Source organism: Mixophyes fleayi, chromosome 2 (assembly GCF_038048845.1).
Source record: "Mixophyes fleayi isolate aMixFle1 chromosome 2, aMixFle1.hap1, whole genome shotgun sequence".
In the NCBI taxonomy this organism is placed as follows: Eukaryota; Metazoa; Chordata; class Amphibia; order Anura; family Limnodynastidae; genus Mixophyes; species Mixophyes fleayi.
Window position 1 is genome coordinate 340,596,888 of NC_134403.1, and position 23,243 is coordinate 340,620,130.

General features: G+C 38.6%; 1 protein-coding gene across 4 annotated transcripts in view; it reads right to left on the reverse strand.

Moving 5' to 3' along the window:
• Positions 1 to 1,152: 1,152 nt before the first annotated feature.
• LOC142139444 (uncharacterized) overlaps positions 1,153 to 23,243 on the reverse strand; it is a 31,901-nt gene continuing 9,810 nt past the window's right edge. For 2 of the 4 annotated variants that reach the window (XM_075197050.1, XM_075197047.1), the window contains 6 exons: positions 18,731 to 18,865; positions 16,184 to 16,318; positions 14,816 to 14,950; positions 12,668 to 12,763; positions 12,019 to 12,114; positions 1,153 to 3,317 (listed from right to left, as the gene is read on the reverse strand). In XM_075197050.1, coding sequence (XP_075053151.1) covers positions 2,853 to 3,317; positions 12,019 to 12,114; positions 12,668 to 12,763; positions 14,816 to 14,950; positions 16,184 to 16,318; positions 18,731 to 18,865 — 1,062 coding nt within the window. In that variant the 3' untranslated portion in view covers positions 1,153 to 2,852. Of the gene's footprint in view, positions 3,318 to 12,014; positions 12,115 to 12,667; positions 12,764 to 14,815; positions 14,951 to 16,183; positions 16,319 to 18,730; positions 18,866 to 23,243 lie in introns of all 4 variants that reach the window. The other 2 variants (XM_075197051.1, XM_075197048.1) reach the window with 2 other exon arrangements.

Genomic DNA, 23,243 nt, shown 5'->3' on the forward strand with positions numbered 1-23,243 from the left:
ATAGTTCCTGACGTCATCCAGTTCAAGGGCAGTGGCAATAGTGGCAACAATCTCAATGCAGTTATCCACTGGGATGCCTTCCCACTGCCCAAGATGGGAGAGTTACTGCTGGTACTGTGTGGAGACAAGTATTTTTTCATGTTAGATCTTGCCTCTGACATGTGCTTGGAATGACCTAGAGAAGTTAGCATTAAATACAACTATGGAGGTTGTACAAGTTTAAATGGATTTCTTTCAGCTACAAGAAAGCTCCAAGAACATACCGGCACTTGATAGAGAGTTTTCTGGGTGATAAGAACTTTAAGATTGTCCTGACTTTGAAAAGATCCCTGTTTTTTTCCTGGAGATTCAGTAACCTTATAACATATCTGGATCAAGTCCCTGGCAGCCAGGGCCATCTTTTCCATTGGGCACGTATACAGCACCGCCGCGGATGCTTCTTTGACAGCGCCGCGGCTGCTATATAGGACAGTGCCACTATGGTGGGCACTTAGTTAGGGGGGGGGGTTTCTGGAGACCCAGAACCCCCCCTGCGTGCGCCACTGATCTAGAGAAATCACTATCATCAAGATATGTTTTTTTAATGTTTTGGGCAAAACGAAGCGACAGCATTTAATCAAATATATACAGAACATTTATTAAGCATTTATTTAAACTGGTACAAAGTAAAAAGGTAGTTTTGCCCATAGCAGCCAAACAGACATTAGTTTTCTAGTGCAGTTTATAAAATAAAAGCAAATATATGAAAGAGGGCAGATCAGGGGTGTGGACATATTGTGTCCTAACTTTTCCATTTTTGATGTTAGGAAGTTTGCAATAAATTGATACCATGTGCCAAAAATAGTACTATATATATAGGTGGAACATCTACAGTCACCACTGACTGAATACAGCATAAACTGAGATTCACCAGCTTGTAGACACTGCATAATTATTTCAGCTTTAGATACAATTACTTCAATTAATATATCATATGACTTTGTCCATATGGACAGAAATTATATATATATATGGCAGGAACATAAGTGAAAACAATTGTGCCTGCATTATTTCCTCACTTTTACGTCTGTGCTGCTGTGTTAAGTGAGAGTTAATTTACAGATTTACATTCATGAAATACTGATACTAAGAAGGAATAACAACAGGCAAAGGTATAATGAAAACATTTACTTAAAATCGATTACAGGTTAGCATTTAGGTAAGGCATCTGACTCCATGCAGGAAATCTCAGATACCAGTCAAAGGTTCAAAAACACATTGTCACATTCAAGACACTTTTAGTTTCTCTTATTTTCCAAGTAGAACAGTATGAGTGCACTGGAGAGACTGCTACGAGCTTCAATCCAACCCATTTTATATAAGGGAAGTAGATGCCATAAAGAAAACACACAGTAGAGGGCAGCGTTACTCTACCAAAGTGTACAATATGTGATTATTATATATAACAATATATGGGTGGAGTACTACATTTAAACTTGTTTAAGCAGTGCAATTAGGAACATTTTTTATTGAATATGCTTACCATTTTATACATTTTTAGCAAGTCAAGCACAAGTTTAAACCAAATATCTGCTTATAATTCTACTCAGGAGTAAATTTGTCTATCTAGCTTAGGATACATTTTTGTTGCGAACAGCCAACTAGCAATATCAATATCCTGATTTTCATTTAAAACATCACTCCATTAACATACTGTCTAAGGCATAATATATTTGAAATAGTTATACAAAAAGAATACTGAAATATTAAGGCTTTCTAACATGTTTATCTATTTTTGATTTTTGATTAAGCTTCTAGATACACCCCACATGCTTAAAATGATTTTCAATTAGTTACCAATTAGATTTTTGGGTGTGTATTTACTAAACTGTAGGTTTGAAAAAGTGGATATGTTGCCTATAGCAACCAATAGGATTCTAGCTGTCAGTTTGTAGAATGTACTAAATAATGATAACTAGAATCTGATTGGTTGCCATAGGCAACATCTCCACTTTTTCAAACCTGTAGTTTAGTAAATATACACCTTGGTCTTGGTTCATGATGCTCTGCTCCACATCCCCAACTTTGCAGCTGAAATCAGAAATATAGACATCCCTCATTGATCAAGTGAGAGAAATAAAATGTATTTAATGTTACCATCATGCTGTTTTTATGTTGTCCTATTGAACAGTGTTGCCTTAGGCAGTTGCCTACTTTATATACTAGAAATTACCCTGAATTTCTCGCAAAGCAAATTTAAGGTAGAACAGGCTGTTTGAAGAGATGCAAAATCCCATTGATGCGTTCTTCCAATTCTGCTTTTGCTTCACCATTCCGCAAAATTACATCTTTCACAGCATATGTAAATGTATATTTTGTGGAAATCATAGTATTTAAACACAGCTGGGGTGACAAGGGTCAATGTATGCTTCTCTGTGGTGTTTTTCCGGTAGGTGTCGAAATTACGGTGGGGGGGGCACAAAAATGTTAGTGGGAATTCCATGCAGAACAGTTTATGCCAAATTCTTCCAAAGAGAGGTGCAAAATCTTGCAGATGAATTGCATTATGTGTGATATTCCACAGAATATCACACATTCACTCATCTCAATGCACTAATGTAGTAGGGCACCACGTTAAATGGTAGTACTAATATCGCACCAAATTTTAATTTAGGCAGCATTGACTGAAAATTGTATGATCTATGTTATACATACACTATTGTCCACATTTTAAAAACTGTTCAGCCCCTCATTTATCCCATGGTTTACACAACAACTCTTATTTGTGAAATAACTTCAAAATAATCAAAGCTCAAACTTATAAAAAAAACAGAACATATAATAAAACATTGCAATGGTGATGGTTCTAAGGCCTAAGTCATTTTGCTCAAGATACTAAGATCAACATGTGCAATCTTCCATTTCGTATTACTTGAGCTAGCTCCTAGTTTAAATATCTGATCAAATGTACCTATGTATGCTTCATCTCTATGGACTGTGCCTGCAACAGTCACCAAGACAAGCCCTTCTGGGGAATTCACACATTTTACCCCTCTGTTATTAAAGCTAGGATAAAAAGAAAGTCTCTCCTTCTGAGTGAGATCTAGTAAACATGAACTTGCACTTTCAGCACCAATGCATTCTATTTTGGGTTCCTCGGCTCTGAAGTGTAGCTGAAGTACTGCATTCCCAAAAAAGTGCTGAGGTCCCCAGTCTCCATTTTCTTGTCTGGGCGATGGGTTCTGGGCATTCAGCAGAGGGTAGAACCACTGACAGAATTCTTTCCCAAACATTTCAAAGTCAACTGGCCAAATAGGTGATATCATTTCTTCCTTCACCTGCAAGGTACATATACAGCAGAAGTGAATAAAATATTGCTTTTAATTCTGGTCTGAATAAAATAAATATTTATAATCAGAATAGTGTGCTCAGTGCTACAGAGAAGAGTAGAGAAGCTCAAACATTTTAGAACCTTTTAAAAAGTTTATCGAAGTTCACTAGTTTGAAGGCCCCAACATATTCGCGGGATAACTGTCAAAGAACCTTGATACAATCTGTGGGTTTGAAAGTTGAGGCTCACATTTGTCGACAGTGGTCGCCTTACCAGGTTCACTTTCAATAGAGATGAGTGGTTTGGATTCGGGAAATCCAACAGATTTGAGTTATAGGGTAACGAGTCGAACCGAGTCATGACTCGATCCCAAATATAGATCTGAAAACAAGGCAATATGCCATTTTCGGTAAAATATTGGGTCGTGCAAGTTTTGGATTGATATCTTATATGTAATACACTCCCTATTGTTGTCAGCTGTCGTTTTAGAAGTAATAGCATGTGGGGAGGAAGGTGGTTGCAATTCTTGTAGAGAGTTGGACAGAGTGAAAGAGGCAATTTTATAGCAATAGCTGTGATTTTACTGCAGTTTATTTAGAGATCAGTCTGCTAAAATTGTGTGCTGATCAATTGGGTGTCAGTGAGTGAAGAGTAGCAGCTACAAGTGGTTATAGCATATATAGGAGAAATGTGCACAGACCCCGGTATTTTGGTTTTGGTTCTGAAACCATCTTCGTGTTTTGCTTTTGGCTTTGAGCAAGAATCTTCATGTGTTTTGCTTTTAGTTTTGGATGTGGATTCAATTAAAAATTGTGTAAAATAGATAAAATCATTTGATTTTGAGCTGCTTTTGTTCCTACGTTAAAAATTATAGCATTAACATTCATTTAGAGTGATTTACAGTCTATTTTCTAATGATCTCTACACAACTGTCAACATTTTCACCAATTCTGGCCAAAGGCTGCAGTGAGCTGGCTGGCTAAAATTAGTGACAGAGCAGTGGCACAAATACATGACAGTTTAATGAAATATACAACCCCTATGAAACATAGTGCAACAGCAGTGTGCATAAAGTGTGGAATTTCACCTTGTTACTACCTCTTGCTTCAGTTGGTGGCATGGCAAGTCATATTTTTGGATGCTGCTACAATGAGCTACATATGGTCGCTGAATATCGAAAATAGCCAGATATTTTATAGGACACAGAGAGGATCTGCTGCACCGCTCTCTACTTTTTAAAGAAATTCTGCACCACTAAGTTTACTGTGTCCCAGTCATAATGCACGCAAAATGCCCAGTCATTCGCTCTGTATTCGGCAATGAGAAAACCATAGGACAGTCTTAGCGGGGTGAGCCATTTTTCTATGACATTCATGAGTTTTTCCAACAGATGTACACCTGTATGTTTCTTTGTGAAACCAGCGATACAAAGAGTAGCTTACCTGTGAGTGACCTGGCATTGTGTACTAGCACTACTATGCTGAAAGGGTGAGAAGGATGATGATGAACAACCAAGTTTTGTGTACAAAGCATGCTACAATACACTGTGCCACTGTGTATAGACACAGTGGCAGAGCGCTGGCTCATAGGATGGTAATTTTAGACAAGTAGATAGATGAAGGTGTTGCTGCAACCAGAAGAAATATGGTGAGAGGAAGACCACGCGCACTGTATTTTTAATGTTAGACAGCATGCATCATGGAAAGTGAAGAGGCAGTAATCAGAGCTCATTAGACATACAGAAGCACCATCAGTAGACAGTTAACATATTATCAGAAACCTATTATCAGGGCACTTGTGCTGTTATTTGTAAAAAGTGTCAGCTGTGTTGGAGGTAGATGTTCAAACACAAGAAGCTTTTAGACTTAACCAATTTGTTGGTTTTATTTCATGACTTGTTGTAACAGATGATATATACACGCTCACATATATTTTATGTCTCCGGTCACTTTATATATCTAAATATATAAGTAAGAAAACACTAAAAAGGTCAGATTTAGTTATGACTTCTTTACAGTTCAACTGTCACTGGAAGAACCTGCAGAGATCTGAACTTCCTGTCTGGGCATGCTCAGTAGAGCAATGTGGAGCCACTCTGTCAGTCTTTATATTGGTTGCCTGTTTTTGAACGAATCCAGAATAAAATTCTTCTAATAACATATAAGGCCTTTAACAAAATTGCACCAACATACATCTCCTCACTTCTCTCAAAATATCTTCCAACCTGACACCTCTGTTCTGCACAAGACCTACGTCTCTCTTCCACTCTCATCACTTCCTCCCACTCCCGGACAACAACCTTTTGTTTAAAATTGCTGTGTGACTGATCTTATGACCCACTCAATACACTTTACCCTTGCTTTCTAGCTGGACCAATATGCAATATGATGTAGCACTTACCCTTGTGTATCCAACTCCCATTGTTCCATAGATTGTAAACTTGCGAGCAGGGCCCTCTTACCTCTCTCTGCATATATTACCCAGTAATGTCTTATTACTGTTTGATCCCAATTGTAAAGCGCTATGGAATTTGCTGATGCTATATATATAAATAAATAAATGATGATGATGATGATGATGAAGAAGTGCTTTATTTGTTTGGGGCCTCACAAAAGAGAACATTTTGGCTGTTGGTTGATGAACCGGAGAAAGATAGGGATTTTAACAAATTATTAGTGAGCATTTAGCTAACGGTGGTCATCTTCCACAAACCTAGAACAATTGCGTCTTACGCGCATGAATTGTCCCTTAGGAACATTTTTCTTAAAAACCTTATAATGACCACTATCATGGGGAGGAAATTGTTAGTGTTGACCTTTTTCTTATAAGTCTGAGTTTCAACCTCTTTGCTATTAGTAAAGAGAGTCAAATCTAAGAAATCCACAGAGGTTTTACTAAAAGTGTGGTTGAATTTCAAATTAAACAAATTATTGTTAAGGTGTGTTACAAAATAAACCACCAACTGTTCATTACCCTTCCAATTAATAAAAAGAATGTCTATATAACGGCCATAGAGAGCCAGGTTTACCCCAAACTCACCACCCCCAGATGCGCTCATCTTTGAACGCACTGATGTAGAGGTTGGAAAAGCTTGGGGCAAACCTTATCCCCATGGCCATTCCCATCACCTGTAAATAGTGCACACCCTCAAAAAGAAAATAATTATGTGCCAAAATAAAAGTGATAAAATCAGTCATACATCTCTGGTAGTTCTCTGTTAAAGTGCATTTGCATCGAAGCCCTTTCTGCTTAATATTTATTAATAAATTATGAGGTGTGCTTGTGTGCAAAGCTTGTACATCAATAGTAAGAAAATAGTAAACTTCTTGCCAAACTAAATCTCCAGCTAAATGAAGCAGATGCGTGGAATACCGTATATAATATTTCAGAAAACACACTGTAAATAGTAATCAACATAAAAAGATAAATTGGAAGTGAGGGAACACAAGCCCAAAATAATGGACCGCCCAGGAGTTGCTATAAGTGACTTATGAATTTTGGGTAGGTGATAGTAAATGAGAGTGGCAGGAAAAGAAACATATAAAAACCTCCTTGTATCTTGCAAGATGACTTCCTCCATCATGGGATTTTCAAATGTTTTTGGTATAACAATGTGGGGAAATACTCTTATAGAAATTACTCTCCATGGTTTAATAATAATGGAAGAATCAGCTTTGAGATCTTTCAGTGCCTTCTTTTCTCCCCTGGATAAGTTATTATACCTCTTGGTGGGTTTTGTGCACAGTTTCTTGAAGCTATCATATGTAAATTCATAGAAAAAAATCAATATTTGGACCTCTGACTTGTATTGGGTAAACACTGCGATTTACATTTAAATTGGTTCAATTTCTCATTCAATAGATTACTGGTTGAGCTAACAGTTTCAAAAATTGGAATAGTATTTTCACTAGATACTCTAGTCTAATCCCACAGATCCTCCAAAACAGACAGAACATAATTGGTACATAGATCTCCTTATTTTTCTTGGATCCCGTGAGTGCGAATATTTTTTCAACACAATGATCGAGTAAACCTATTAAGTTTAATGAATAATTCAAAAATATTTGGGGTCGAAGAAATAGCAAATCAAGTTGTTTATTTAATAATGAAACTTCTGCAGGAGAGAGAACCGTATCTGACAGATTGAAAATACATTTAAATGTATGACTTATCTCAGTCTCATTTTCTTTGTGAACCCCATGTCTTCTCCCTACTCTCTTGCCCCTGAACTTGAGCCATCTTTGAGCCGTTTTGGGCTATTGCTTGATAAGAATTGGAAGGCTGAAATTTACTTTCCCATGGGAATCTTTCATCTAAAAACTCTGACTTTTACGAATGTCTCATTTTAGGTCTAGTACCCAATTGTTGATCGTTTAGATTACAATTGTCTGATTTTCTATTTTGTGGAGAATTCGATTTCAGAGAATCATAGTGACGGATATCATCAGCTCTCCTTTTGGTATTATGGTAGGAAATGCCTGTATTACGAATATCATAAGATCTATCATTGCTTCTAATAAAATCAGATTTTATTTTAATTTATTTTTAGCATCTTGGTGTCAGTTGGTGTCAGTAAGGTATTTTTCATAATCATCAACATGAGATCTGATAATTTTATCCCTTTCAACAAAAACTTACAGGTCCTTAAAGGACTATAGATCTTTTTTCATTTTTTCTATCTCTATTCACAGTATTTAATAAGTAATTTCATCAGCCAGATTCCATTATTGTATTAGTTGGGGGTCATCCTCAAATGAAGGTTTTAACTAGCCTTAGGCCTCCAGGGATCATGTTTTTTCCTACATAATTTTGTAAATTATTGCCATCCCACAAATGTCTACTCTGCTTTCAAAAGATTTTCTAATTTATTTAATTGTTTAAACATAGAGAAATTCTTTATTCACAGTCTTATTTTTTTTTATTTTGCATTTATTATTATTTTTTATTTTTGTTTTATATTCTTTAGGTATCTATACTTACATTTTATATTTTGTAATATGCTTCATTTTCTCTTTCTTTTTCTATATTTCATAAATTATTGTATTGTTTTGCTTTTATGGTAGAATTTATCTCTAAGAAGAAAAAGCAAGAGAATATTTTTTTATTTATGTTTATATATTTTTATTTAGGTTTATGCATATGTCTCATTCCACAAAAGGGTTTTTTTTAATAGATTAATAATCTAATTTGTGGCAGATCATGAATCACCAGCTGAATTGCTTAAATGAACCAATTAATTGACTAGACAACTTGTTTAAGTGGAACTCAGGACAGTCATTTCATTTTTCCTCTGATGAAGTTACATTCAGTAATGAAACGCGTTAGGGTTGTGTGGATGATAAAATTTGACTCTGTTAAGCTGATTTTTGCTTGGATTTTACTCTTTCTTATTGAAGGATTGTATTTATATGTAAACACTTCAATGGCATCCTAAGTAATTTATATTGCTTTTAAAGGAAGTGGCTGTTCACTATACAAGTAACAGAGAACTACAATTGATGTGAGTTTTCCGCCTACTAAAAAGCATTGGATTGATTTGGAGACTTCAGAGTGTTTGTGTAGCTGCCTGCCAACCCACACAAGTGTGTTCTTTACCAACATAAGATTGCGATCCACTTATCTACACTCTACTCTACTACTACATTGTCACACACCGGCTCCGCGGACGGGCACCGGCGCTGTTACCTCTCTCCCATAAGCGGTGATCACGGTATCCTGACTTGCAGTCTTGGTTCAACAGCCACTATCTGGTCTCCTGTTCTGTGCATGTGTTACCTACCACTCTCTCTTATAGCCTCCTACCTGTTCCCATTGGTTCTGGCACTTTGGAGCGCTATTTAAACCTCCCATTTCTTGCTATCCAATGCCTGTTCTTTGAGTTACTCACTCACACTAAGGATTTGACTTCCTTCGGTTTGACTCTCCTGCTGTTGCTTTGCATTACCACTCTTGGACCAGCTAAGTTCCAAACCGCTACTGTTTCTACCTGAACTGCCGCTGTACCAGTAATTCACCTGCTATTGCTCTGAGTTACCATCTACAGATCAGCTAAGTTCCACATCGCTACTGCTCCTACTTGAACTGCCGCTGTGCCAGTAATTCACCTGCTGTTGCTCTGAGTTACCATCTACAGATCAGCTAAGTTCCACATCGCTACTGCTCCTACTTGAACTGCCACTGTACCAGTAATTTATCTGCTGTTGCTCTGAGTTACCATCTAAGGATCAGCTTACTTCCACCCCGCTACTGCTCCTACTTGAACTGCTGCTGTACCAGTAATTCATCTGCTGTTGCTTTGAGCTACCCTCTACGGATCAGCTAAGTTCCACATTGCTACTGCTCTTACTTGAACTGCGGTTGTACCAGTAATTAATCTGCTGTTGCTCTGAGTTACCATCTACGGATCAGCTAACTTCCACACCGCTACTGCTCCTACTTGAACTGCCGCTGTATCAGTAATTCATCTGCTGTTGCTCTGAGTTACCATTTACAGATAAGCTAAGTTCCACACCGCTTCTGCCTCTACTTGAACTTCTGCTGTACCAGTAATTCATCTGCTGTTGCTCTGAGCTACCATCTACGGATCAGCTAAGTTCCACATCGCTACTGCTCTTACTTGAACTGCGGTTGTACCAGTAATTTATCTGCTGTTGCTCTGAGTTACCATCTACGGATCAGCTAACTTCCACACCGCTACTGCTCCTACTTGAACTGCCGCTGTATCAGTAATTCATCTGCTGTTGCTCTGAGTTACCATTTACGGATAAGCTAAGTTCCACACCGCTTCTGCCTCTACTTGAACTGCCGCTGTATCAGTAATTCGCCTGCTGTTGCTCTGAGTTTCCATCTACGGATCAGCTGTAGTTCCACTCTACTATTGACTCTATTGTACTACCTTTGTACCAGTATTCACGTGTGATGTCCTGAGTTTCCATCCATGTAGTTGCCCGTTCTTCTCTATTCAACTCCGCTACTCACTTTATGCTCAGCGTTACGATTAGACCGGCTTCCTGCTCATACCTTCAGTATTTCCCTGATCTACCATTACTCTTCCTCTGTAACAGGCTCTGCCAATTGCTCTGCCACTACTCCTTCTGGGAACCGCGACCTGCGGAAAAGGTGCAGCAAATTCCATTCCCTCTTGCAGGGGTCACTGGTGAACACCACCTACCGTTAGACTCCCCGCCCCTGAATGAGCCTCACTAGTTGGCAGTTGCACGGGATTCAATAAATTTTCACCAGTTTCCGTGACATACATACTGCTGGGCATATCTGGGGAAAACATCTGGACAGGTGAAAGTTGTCGGCGGGTCTGCCCAGAGGGCCCAGTTATTGCAGCTTCCTTGTGGGTTGATTTTTACTAATCAAAAGCTCAGTCTGGATTTAGCCACCTGTAGTGTGAGAGCTGTGGCCAGTCTTGTCCATGAGTTCTCCTTTGCAAAGTGGAGCAATCTTCAGACTATATAAACAAAGAGTTTGCTCTATTTGTACTTTAATTAAGCAGTTGGTCTGTTTGGACAGGTCTTTCATCAATTCTATTCTAATTAAATAATCCATTTTTCCAACCAAGTTTCTTTTTACCAACCAAAGAACACACTGATCTATATAATTATATTTAAGCCATACTAAGTTTGCACATCAAATTAGTAATGAAGTCTATAATGTAACAGGGTTTGCTTATATACATTTTTTTTTCATGTTTTTACTATATTGATTGCAAATTATCCTGTATGTATTTATGTATTGTTTTGTTTGTTTATTAAATATTATTTATACTTAACCTGATCCATGAGGCATATTTGGTGGATATATAATTTGTATTGATATTATTTAGGGATTTTAACCAAAGTTATTAGCGCTGTAACAACATTTTTCTCCTGAGAATTTAAATGTAGGCAATTTGAGCATCTCTAGAAAAGAGTCACAGGCCCTCATTTACAAAGCACAAAACCGACGGGGTAAAGTGCAAAATCCTGTTTTGAGGTTCAGTGTGCCTCGATTTGTGCAAAAGTGCATGGGTAAACGGTGCAAGTGGCAGCCCATTATGGATGAGTAGAAGTCTGTAGCAGGGGCTGGCTGGCAGATTTTAGAGGAGCTGGCGAGACTCAGCTCAGCAGCCTAATAGGAACATTTTAAAGGAAAAAAATGCAAGTAGCCTAGTGACCCAGCCCAAAATAGCCCACTTCGGGACAGACCTGGGGTGCACATGACCACATGCCCCCCAGCTCAGCCAGCCCCTGGTCTGTAGCCAATTGGATGAGATGCACTGAAAGAAAGCACTCCTTTCAAATACAGAGTATGTAGCATCTATTTTTGTGAAGCAGTACCAGAGAAACAGTGACGAGTCATGGCACCCGGAGAAATGGCATGCTTTGGTGCTCCAACCCCCACCATAGTACTGAAGCGCACAAGGGGGACGTGGCCAGCATGTGGGGGCAAGTTGGCATTAAAAAAAACAAATAAAAACAGCAGTTGCATTGTCAGACTGGTGCATGAATGGCCCACTGTGGGATTGCATTTCTAGGTGCCAATGAAATGTTGTGTATGTATTATGTGGCTGGCTGTATACCAGTGTAACCTACGGCTCTGCAGCCATTTAGGAACTACAAATTCCTGCTTGCCCTCTGGCAGAACATGTTGTGCTCTGTATTTCTACAACACCGAAGCACTGATGAAAGTAGAGTGTTACTGACTGAAGACCCACCTACCTTGTAGCTTATATTCAGTTCTGTCTGCTTCACCTCTGTAGCTTCTCCGGAGACGTGCAGGGGAGCGGAGTCCCTCCTCGTGGGAAGCTGGTATAGCTATACAAAGTAAATATACTATGTAAGTACAAGTCTGATTTTTTAAGGTATCTTACTAAAAAAGACATGCCACAATATGTTGAAAAAATGATTTATCGATTAACTTTGATACCGCTTTTCTAAATTAGTGTTATCAAGATGGCCAAGAACCTTGAGGAATTTAATTTCTGTTAAAACCAAGGGATTCAGTTAAAATATATAGGGAGCTATTTATCATGAACAGACCTTTTGTGGAGATATGTAATATATGTGAAAATTATAAATTTTAACTTTGTTGTAAAGCACTATTTAAATAACAGTTTTAATAAAAAAAAAAAGCTTTTCTTTTTTGATTGGGCTTATTATTTTTTATTCAATGCTCATGGGATTGTTGAAATTCAATCCCCAGAATTTCTCTTGGTCCTAATAGGTATATATGTATATATACAGTATATACGGGACTTTTACCTCAGATTAGATTCCAACTATGTAGGAGTATGTCCATTTGAAATTTATAAATAAGTACTCTGAAGTTCAACAACAAGTGCGCTAAAAACATTGACGACCCATCTACCTTGCAGTTTATATTCAGTTCTATCTGCTTCACGTCTGTAGCTTCTCCGGAGAAGTGCAGGGGAGCGGAGTCCCTCCACATGGAAAGCTGATATTGCTATACAAAGTAAATATACTATGTAAGTGCAAGTCTGATATTTTAAGTTATCTTACTAAAAAAGACATGCTACAATAACTATGTTGGAAAAAATGATTTATTGATTAACTTTGATACCGCTTTTCTAAATTAGTGTTATCGAGATGGCCAGGAATCTTGAGGAATTAAATTTCTGTTAAAACCAAGAAATCCAGTTAAAATATATAGGGAACTATTTATCATGAAAACCCCTTTTGTGATATGTAACATATTTAAAAAATCAGTTTTCACAACAATTTATCAAAAAAATATTGTCGATACTCAGCTACCCCAAGAGATTTTGTCCCAAAGTGGTAAGGATTAATATACCACTTTCCCAGACCAGTCTTTAAGCCTTCTTGTCAGATTTTGGTTTTTATTTCCACTGAAGTGTGGAAAAGAATAAAAACAAATGTTTAAAAATAGATAAATAGAAAAAAATATTTTAAAAACTTTATCAATTCAAAGAATAAGGCATTTTAAATGATACAATGAATTTATTATGCTATTTGTTAACAGAATAATATTGTGGTGGCACAAATGCCTTCATAATATTTCTGCAATTCGCATGGGGAAGCCTACACTGGCAAAAGCAGGTGAATCTTACCTCCGCCAGGGTTATTGTTGGTGATAGGGCAAAAATATTTAAAATCAGAAGTTTGTGCTTAACTTCCATCAATAACTTCGTCCACATCACTTCTGATTAGCAGCCAGCAGGACTCTATGTACTTCGGCAGAAGAAGAGGCAGAAGGAAAGGGCTGAAGATGGCAGAAGTGGAAGAAGGGAGTAACAGGAGAATATGCAGGACAACAGGAAACGGGTGTGGTGGGGGTAACAGTAGAGGAAGATAGACTGTCTACGCCAGTAATTTTGCTGAGATATTGCTGAGTGGAGATGGATGTACACATGAACCAAACCTGAACGCAAATGCGTGTATAGTCTCTATTAGGCTCATTAGCATATACATATTACTTGTTATTAAAAATTAACTCTTTCTAATAAACAGTTTAAAAAAATATAAAAAAATTAACTCATAATAAACCTTTTACTTGAACACCATATTATGCTGTATAACCAATTTACATATACTTACTTATAGGAAAAAACACATAGGGGGGTATTCAATTGTTCGGCTTGACAGCCGAAAAACTTGCGCTCTAAAACTATTACCGTTAATACTGTAATTACTCGCTGAATTTCAGCTCGCAGCTCCCTGAGCTGAGCTGCGAGCTGAAATTCACCGAGTAAATTACCGTATGAACGGTTTTTAAGCGCAATTTTACTGTATTAACGGTAATAGTTTTAGAGTGCAAGTTTTTCGGCCGTCAAGCCAAACAATTGAATACTCCCCTTAACTTAGAGAGCTTTAGCCCAAATTAATTTTTAATTTGTGTTTGTTTTTCTTTACAGATTGTGGGGCACTTAACGTGGAAATCAGGTCCCGATGTGTCCTCCGCAAATTTATTAAAGGTGCATCGCAGCAGATAACATGGATATCTTCTGCTTTGCACTCCTCTTCGTTTTTGCGAGCAGTCACCAGTCAACAGTATGGTGACTGCTCTGGCCGTAATCTAACAAGTCCCGAAAAAACATTTTTTTCGGAAAGCTGGCGTACATCATAATTGAAAGTTTTCAGTGCTGACAGCTCTGCTCCGAAGAGCAGAGCTGGACAGCGCATGTGTGGAGGGATCACATGATCCCTTCCTGTCACTCACCAGTCTGTCACTGCTACTATAGTTGCAGAGACAGAGCGGAGATGTCTGTGCACAAGTGCAGTTCTTCAAACTGCACATGCGCAGTTCCAGTGTGAAGACAAATGAAAAGGACCTGGAGGACAGCATGTTCCGAAGAGGGGGGTAAGTGTGATTTTTTTTATCACAGAAACAGCAGTTTTTCGGAACTGATGTTTCTGTGATCCGTTTTTCATAAATTTGAGAAATAGATCAATCCTTATCCATGCGATAAGGATTGATAACTGTTTTTCAGTTTTGCCGATGCTTGATAAATGTGCCCCTATGAGAGAACACACTTACCTCAGAAACAGGAAATGACTTTGTTTTCTGTGGTGCAGCTTTTCCTGTTTCACTGCTTATATAGATAGAGCTTTCACCAGCTGGAAAACTTCTGGGAGGACAAGCACTGCTTTGAAATGAATTAACACTAAAACACTGTGGAGGAAAGAAGAAAGACAAAAACAATGTCAGATTGTTAATAATGTAATTAGGGTGTGTCAGTGTTGGATTAAATTTGAAGATAAGCAGGTTGTATGTGAAAAATGTTTTGATGCCGATTCCCCGTATTTAGGGCCAATACCAGTGTCTGGCAGATGAAGGAGCTGCCTTGTGCTCATGGATGTCAGGCAATGGTTCTGATTTCCATGGTATAGTCCTACTTTCCAACTGTCAAAAGTGACAAGGTGTGACCTCACTAGAAATGGCTGTGGCTTGTGTGGATCGGGCAATTGTTTGGGTGGAGAGGGTATGTGGCTTAATATTTCCTGGTTTACCAATAGGAAATGTGGTAAGGTATGGCTCATTTATGAAACTATAAATGCAGTTGATTACAGGATGAACAACTATTCAATATTATGGATGGACCTGGCATACATGGGTGGATTGAAGCATCATATATGAATTGTAAAATATCTACTATAAAGTGTCTACTTATAAACACAAATGCAATACCAAGATTTTGCTTTGTTTGATATTATAATAAGCATCTAACGGACGAGACTGTAGACCTTTTACACAAAATACACTAGATGTGCAACACAGAATGGCTTGGTTTTCCATCGGTCCACCCATCATCAGCAGCAGCAGCATTTATATAGCGCAACTAATTCCGCAACCCTGTACAGAGAACTCACTCACATCAGTCCCTACTGAATTGGAGCTAACAGTCTAAATTCCCTATTTCACTGTTGTCAGACATATTTGTAAAGTAGGAATGCGCATAGCTTTCCTAGGAAATAAAAAATCTCCTACCACTTTACCACCACCACTTTTATTAAATTAAACTTGTCAGGTTTTCTCCTCATGTACTGTTCCATTTAGCCCAATAATAGCTTAAATTAAGTGAGGAGACATCAGGACTTTTATTTAAAGCTATAGGTACATTGGGCACAGTGTACCCTGAAATGTCCTTCCCTGTCACAGTGCAACTTGAAGATGTAAATGCATCTTATTAACAGTAGAGGAAGATAGACTGTCTACGCCAGTAATTTTGCTGAGTGGAGATGGATGTACGCATAAACCAAACCCGAACGCAAATGCGCATATAGTGTCTATTAGACTCATTCTACTTACTTATAGGAAAAAACACATAATGTAGAGAGCTTTAGCCCAAATTAATTTTTATTTTTTGTTTGTTTTTCTTTACAGATTATAAGAGAACACACTTACATCAGAAACAGGAAATGACTTTGTTTTCTGTTTTGCAGCTTTTCCTGTTTCACTGCTTATATAGATAGAGTTTTCACCAGCTGGAAAACTTCTGGGAGGACAAGCACTGCTTTGAAATGAATTAACTTTATAACACTGTGGAGGAAAGAAGAAAGACAAATACAATGTCAGATTGTTAATAATGTAATTAGGGTGTGACAGTGTTGGATTAAATTTGAAGATAAGCAGGTGGTATGTGAAAAATGTTTTAATACTGATTCCCCATATTTAGGGCCAATACCAGTGTCTGGCAGATGAAGGAGCTGCCTTGTGCTCATGGATGTCAGGCAATGGTTCTGATTTCCATGGTATAGTCCTACTTTCCAGCTGTCAAAAGTGACAAGGTGTGACATCACTAGAAATGGCTGTGGCTTCTGTGGATCGGCCAATTGTTTGGGTGGAGAGGGTATGTGGCTTAATATTTCCTGGTTTACCAATAAGAAATGTGGTAAGGTATGGTTCATTTATGGTTCTCAAAATTAACATTGAAAAAACAGAACTTATTGTTTTCCCTCCATCTAAGTCCTTATCCCATCTGGATCTCTCCATCACTATTAACAACTCCACCATTTCCTCCGTCCCACAACTACGCTGCCTGGGCGTCACCCTCGACTCCTCCCTCTCTTTTACCCCCCACATTCAATCTCTTGTGCAATCCTGTTGCTTTCAACTTCGTAACATTGCCTGCAACCGGCCCTTCCTATCTAATGAAGCAACCAAAACTATTATCCACGCGCTCATCATTTCCTGCCTGGACTACTGCAATCTTCTCCTCACCGGCCTCCCCCGCTCTCGCCATGCCCCCCTTCGTTCTATACTCAATGCGGCGACGAGGCTTATCTTCCTTTCTCGCCACTCCTCTTCTGCCTCCCCTCTCTGCCTTGCCCTTGACTGGCTCCCCTTCCCCTATCAAATTCTTTTCAAACTTCTTACCCTCACCTACAAGGCCCTCTCCCACTCTACTGCCCCCTATATCTCCAATCTCCTCTCCATCCACACTCCCGCCCGGTCCCTGCACTCGGCCAATGACGGTCGCCTCTCCTCCACTCTAATAACCTCATCCCACTCCAGAATTCAAGACTTCTCCTGAGCTGCCCCCTTGCACTGGAATGACCTCCCTCGCTCCATCCGTCTATCCCCTAACTTGTGCTCCTTCAAACGGGGCACTCAAAACTCATCTCTTCCTCAAGGCTTACCAGCCCTCCACTTAACCCTCTTTCCATGCTCGCTCTCATCTCCTGGATCCATCTTTGAAAAGGGTGCACTTGCTCCCATCCTCTGATTCCCTCTGTGCCGATTGTCTGTTGCCCTCCCTTTAGGATGTAAGCTCTAATGAGCAGGGCCCTTCTCCCTCCTGTCTCTCTACCTTCTCTTCTGCTCCAACCTCAATATTTTTGCTTTTCCTGGAGCATCTGAAGTCTTGGTATTACTTGTTTATTGTTCTGTACTGTTATTCCCTGTACTGTCCATTGTTTGTACTGTGTTCGGCGCTGCAGAAACCTTGTGGCGCCTTATAAATAAATAATAATAATAATAATAATAATAATAATAATTTATGAAACTAAAAATTCAGTTGATTGCAGGATGAACAACTATGTTATCAATATTATTGATGGACCTGGAACACAGGGGTGGATTGAAGCATTATATACGAATTGTAAAATGTCTACTATAAAGTGCCTGTTTATAAACACAAATGCAATACCAAGATTTTGCTTTGTTTGATATTATAATAAGCATCTAACGGACGATAAAACTTTTTTACAAAATACATTAGATGTGCAACACAGAATGACTTGGTTTTCCATCGGTCCACCCATCATCATCATCAGCAGCAGCATTTATATAGCACCACTAATTCCGCAACGCTGTACAGAGAACTCACTCACATCAGTCCCTGCTGAATTGGAGCTAACAGTCTAAATTCCCTATTCCACTGTTGGCAGACCTATTTGTAAAGCAGGAATGCGAATAGCTTTGCTAGGAAATAAACAATCTCCTACTGCTTTGCTACCACCTTTATTAAATTAAACTTTTCAGGATTTCTCCTCACATACTGCTCCATTTAGCCCCAATAATAGCTTAAATTAAGTGAAGAGACATCAGGACTTTTGTTTTGAAGCTATAGGTACATTGGGCAAAGTGTACCCTGAAATGTCCTTCCCTGTCACAGTGCAACTTGAAGATGTAAATGCATCTTATTAACAGTAGAGGAAGATAGACTGTCTACGCCAGTAATTTTGCTGAGTGGAGATGGATGTACGCATGAACCAAACCCGAACGCAAATGCGCATATAGTGTCTATTAGGCTCATTAGCAATTACACATTACTTGTTATTACCAATTAACTCATAATAACCCTTTTAGTTGAACATCGTATTATGCTGTATGACCAATTTACATATACTTACTTATAGGAAAAAAACACATAATATAGAGAGCTTTAGCCCAAATTAATTTTTAATTTTTGCTTGTTTTTCTTTACAGATTATAAGAGAACACACTTACATCAGAAACAGGAAATGACTTTGTTTTCTGTTTTGCAGCTTTTCCTGTTTCACTGCTTATATAGATAGAGCTTTCACCAGCTGGAAAACTTCTGGGAGGACAAGCACTGCTTTGAAATGAATTAACTTTATAACACTGTGGAGGAAAGAAGAAAGACAAATACAATGTCAGATTGTTAATAATGTAAATATGATGTGACAGTGTTGGATTAAATTTGAAGATAAGCAGGTGGTATGTGAAAAATGTTTTAATACTGATTACCCATATTTAGGGCCAAGACCAGTGTCTGGCAGATGAAGGAGCTGCCTTGTGCTCATGGATGCCTGGCAATGGTTCTGATTTCCATTGTATAGTCCTACTTTCCAGCTGTCAAAAGTGACAAGGTGTGACATCACTAGAAATGGCTGTGGCTTCTGTGGATCGGGCAATTGTTTGGGTGGAGAGGGTATGTGTCTTAATATTTCCTGGTTTACCAATAGGAAATGTGGTAAGATATGGCTCATTTATGAAACTAAAAATGCAGTTGATTGCAGGATGAACAACTATTTTATCAATATTATGGATGGACCTGGCATACATGGGTGGATTGAAGCATTCTATATGAATTGTAAAATATCTACTATAAAGTGCCTGTTTATAAACACAAATGCAATACCAAGATTTTGCTTTGTTTGATATTATAGTAAGCATCTAATGGATGAGACTGTAGAACTTTTTATACAAAATACACTAGATGTGCACCACAGGATGACTTGGTTTTCCATCGGTCCACCCATCATCATCATCATCAGCAGCAGCATTTATTTAGCTCACTAATTCCGCAACGCTGTACAGAGAACTCACATCAGTCCCTGCTGAATTGGAGCTAACAGTCTAAGTTCCCTATTCCACTGTTGTCAGACATATTTGTAAAGAAGGAATGTGCATAGCTTTCCTAGGAAATGAAAAATCTCCTACCACATTACTACCACTACTTTTATTAAATTAAACTTTTCAGGTTTTCTCCTCATGTACTGTTCTATTTAGCCCCAATAATAGCATAAATTAAGTGAAGAGACATCAGGACTTTTGTTTTGAAGCTATAGGTACATTGAGCAAAGTGTACCCTGAAATGTCCTTCCCTGTCACAGTGCAACTTGAAGATGTAAATGCATCTTACTAACAGTAGAGGAAGATAGACTGTCTACGCCAGTAATTTTGCTGAGTGGAGATGGATGTACGCATGAACCAAACCCGAACGCAAATGCGCATATAGTGTCTATTAGGCTCATTAGTCGTTGTGGAATGTTGAGAACGAAAGCCAGACTGAAGAGGTTGGTTGCAGAAAGGAAGCGTGTGAGGCTAGTGTAGGCAAGTCTGTCTAGAAGCTTGGAGGGGCACGGGAGCTGAGAGGTGGGACGGTAATTTGAGAGAGAGTTTGGGTCGGAATCTTGTTTTTTAGAATAGGAGTAATCACTGCATGATTGTATAGCAATGGAAAGATGCCAGTAGAGAGCGAGAGATTACAGATTTTAGTTAGAGGTGAAATGAGCAAAGGAAACATGGATCTACCAATTTGCAAGGGAATAGGATCAAGAGGACAGGAGGTAGAGTAGGAAGATAAGAAGAGAGCAGAAATTTCAGACGGTGTCAGAGGGTAGTGGGAAGGAATTCAGCGGAATGCTTGTCGAGGAAGAGGATACCATTTCTAGTCTGATCTTATCAATCTTGTCCTTGAAGTAGGAAGCAAGATCCTGGGCACTGATAATAGATGGATGTTTCGGGGTGGGAGGATTGAGAAGAGATTTACATGTGTTAACAAGGCTTTTGGGGTTAGAAGCCTGAACATAGATAAGAGATTGGGAGTATGTTTGTTTTGCAGTGTCCAGAGAATTTTGATAGGAGCAGTAGATAGAAGTATATGTGAAGAAGTCATTAGAGGTGCGAGATTTACGCCAGTGACGTTCTGCTTTACGGGAAAGTTTTTTAACATTTTGCATTGCTGTAGTGTGCCACAGTTGACATTGAAGTCGATGTGTAATATGTAGTGTTGCTGGAGTCACTTGATCAAGGGCTGTTGCTAAGGTTTGATGAAAATGAGGTACTGCCACCTCAGGGGAGGAGAATGTAGAGATAGGGGAGAGAAGGTGTTGGAGAGAGGTGGAAAATTGTTGAAGATTAATAGAATTAAGATTTCTGTGGGTATGAGGAGGCTTGGTAGAGTTAGACAGTACAGATGTTAGAGCAGTGGGGGTGAGCGTGTAGTTGATAAGGTGATGATCTGAGAGGGGAAGGGTGTGTTAAGGAAATTAGAAACTGAGCATAGTCTAGAGAAAACAAGATTAAGGCAATGGCCATCCTGATGAGCAGATGATTCAATCCACTGGGAGAGGTCAAGTGAGGAGGTTAGAGAGAGCAGTTTGGAAGCAGCTTTAGAAGGTGGGTTATCAATGGGAATGTTGAAATCACCCAGGATAAGGGTGGACATGTCTGAAGATAAGAAGTGAGGGAGCCATGCAGAGAAATCCTCAACAAATTGTTTGTGTACTGGTTACTGCATTTGAAACTTCAGTTCTCAGAATCAAAAGTTATTTTTCTTCATCTGTAAAGTGGTCCCAGCTATGTAATCCAATGTTTTTTTGAGTAAATAGTAATATGGCAGTCCGTATTTAAAAGACTACCAAATGAGCAGCTGCCATGATTGACTCTTTCTGTGTCTTCCTCTTTCTTTCTCTAGAAAGTTTCAGTTTTGGTCTTTCTAAAGGGAATCCCCTTCACATCAGTTTCTGTTTGTTTCATTTCCTGTATGGGAGTTTTATCCCATTGCCTCAGTTTAGTTAAATTTTTTGGTATGGTTTTTAACAATGTGTAAATTATGTATGCGGTACAACAATAATCGAGCACCAACTTCAATATTTTTTTTCTCCACTATGAAACAGAGTACCCGGTTGATTTTTTTTGTGGCAGTAATTTATACCTTTTTTAAACACCCCCCCCCCCAAAAAATGGGATCCCTAATGTCAATTGAATCTAGCATTTTTACTTATACTCAAAAAACTTGCGTTTTTGCCGTAACGCAAAACATGAGGCAGGTAAAGTAATTTGATTTGGATTTTTGGATTCGGGAGGGAGGGAGAGTTACCTTAGGGGTCCAAATTTTGTGTCAATTCCTTAATAAACACCCGTGATACTTCAAATAAGCTGGATAAAGAAGCCGAAATTAGTAAATTATTTAATAAATTGAAAAATCAATATTTAATCAACTAATTGTCAGACAGTTGAGATATTTGGCAGAAATAGTTGTTTTGACATCCTCTCTTAACTAAAAAAAATTCAAAAAAATCTGAGATGGGTGGTGGACATTTAATGTTTTTTTGGGTGATATGATGTGGAATGACCCTATAACATATTTTTTATACACACAGTTGCAGGAATGAGATACACAGGTTACTGTAGATCAGAATAGCAGAGCATGGACATACTTTTTAAACACACAGATGCAGGGATGAGATACACAGATTAAATGTAGTTCAGAATAGCAGAGCATGGACATACCTGGAGATGAAAAGAGAAGAAAAGGATGATGGTTAGCTGCTGTGTCGCTGTGTTGTCTAACTGTGCATTTTCATACACTTTGTGAGAAAACCCACTTAGTGCAGAAAACACACACATACGTCTCACCCCACATACGTGACCCCATGCGTCACCCCATACGTCACCACATGCTAATGTGCCATAGTGGATAGCCTAAACCCCTTACATAAAATGGTTACTAAGCAAGCATTCATATTAAAGATTATAGCAGTTATTGTTGCACATGTACAATTATCAAACATTACTACGCTATAATAAAAAAACTAATACTAATGATTTGGCATGAAAACACGCTCACTAACGCCAATATACATCTAATCATATCATATATAAGGCACCACAAGAAAATAACACATTCAAATGCTTGCCACTGTCACTAATAAAATACATTTATCAAATTGTTATCAACAATATTAGCAAATAAAATGTCCCAGTCTAACAAAGATGCACCTGGTCCCAGCAATGCCCCCACAAAGTCCTGCCAGCCTAATTTCATCTACAAAGAAGTTGAGGTGCTGGTGCATCTTGTGGTGGATACGCTACACTGCACCAATAGGCAGCTCTAGGTTGGGGCCAAGCTTCACATATGGGAGGAGATAAAAGAGCAGGTCAACACAGTGGCCCTCATCTGCAGCAGTGTCACTGAGATCAAGAAGCCAGACATAACTCTTTCTCACACTCCCTCTCTACTGACTCCTTCTGTCACTGTGAGTCTTTCACTCTAAAGCTCTCTCTCCTGAGCATGACTTAATTGTAACAATACAATACATAACCTAGTTAATTTTTATATTGTATTTATTTAACAAGTGACTGGATTTGAAGAGGTGAAAGATAAACTTTAGGAACACCACGGTCACGCCAGGGGGACCACAGGTGTGCTACATGAAAAAACAGTCAGTATTTAACTTATGTGCAAAACAGAATATTAATTTGCACCCCT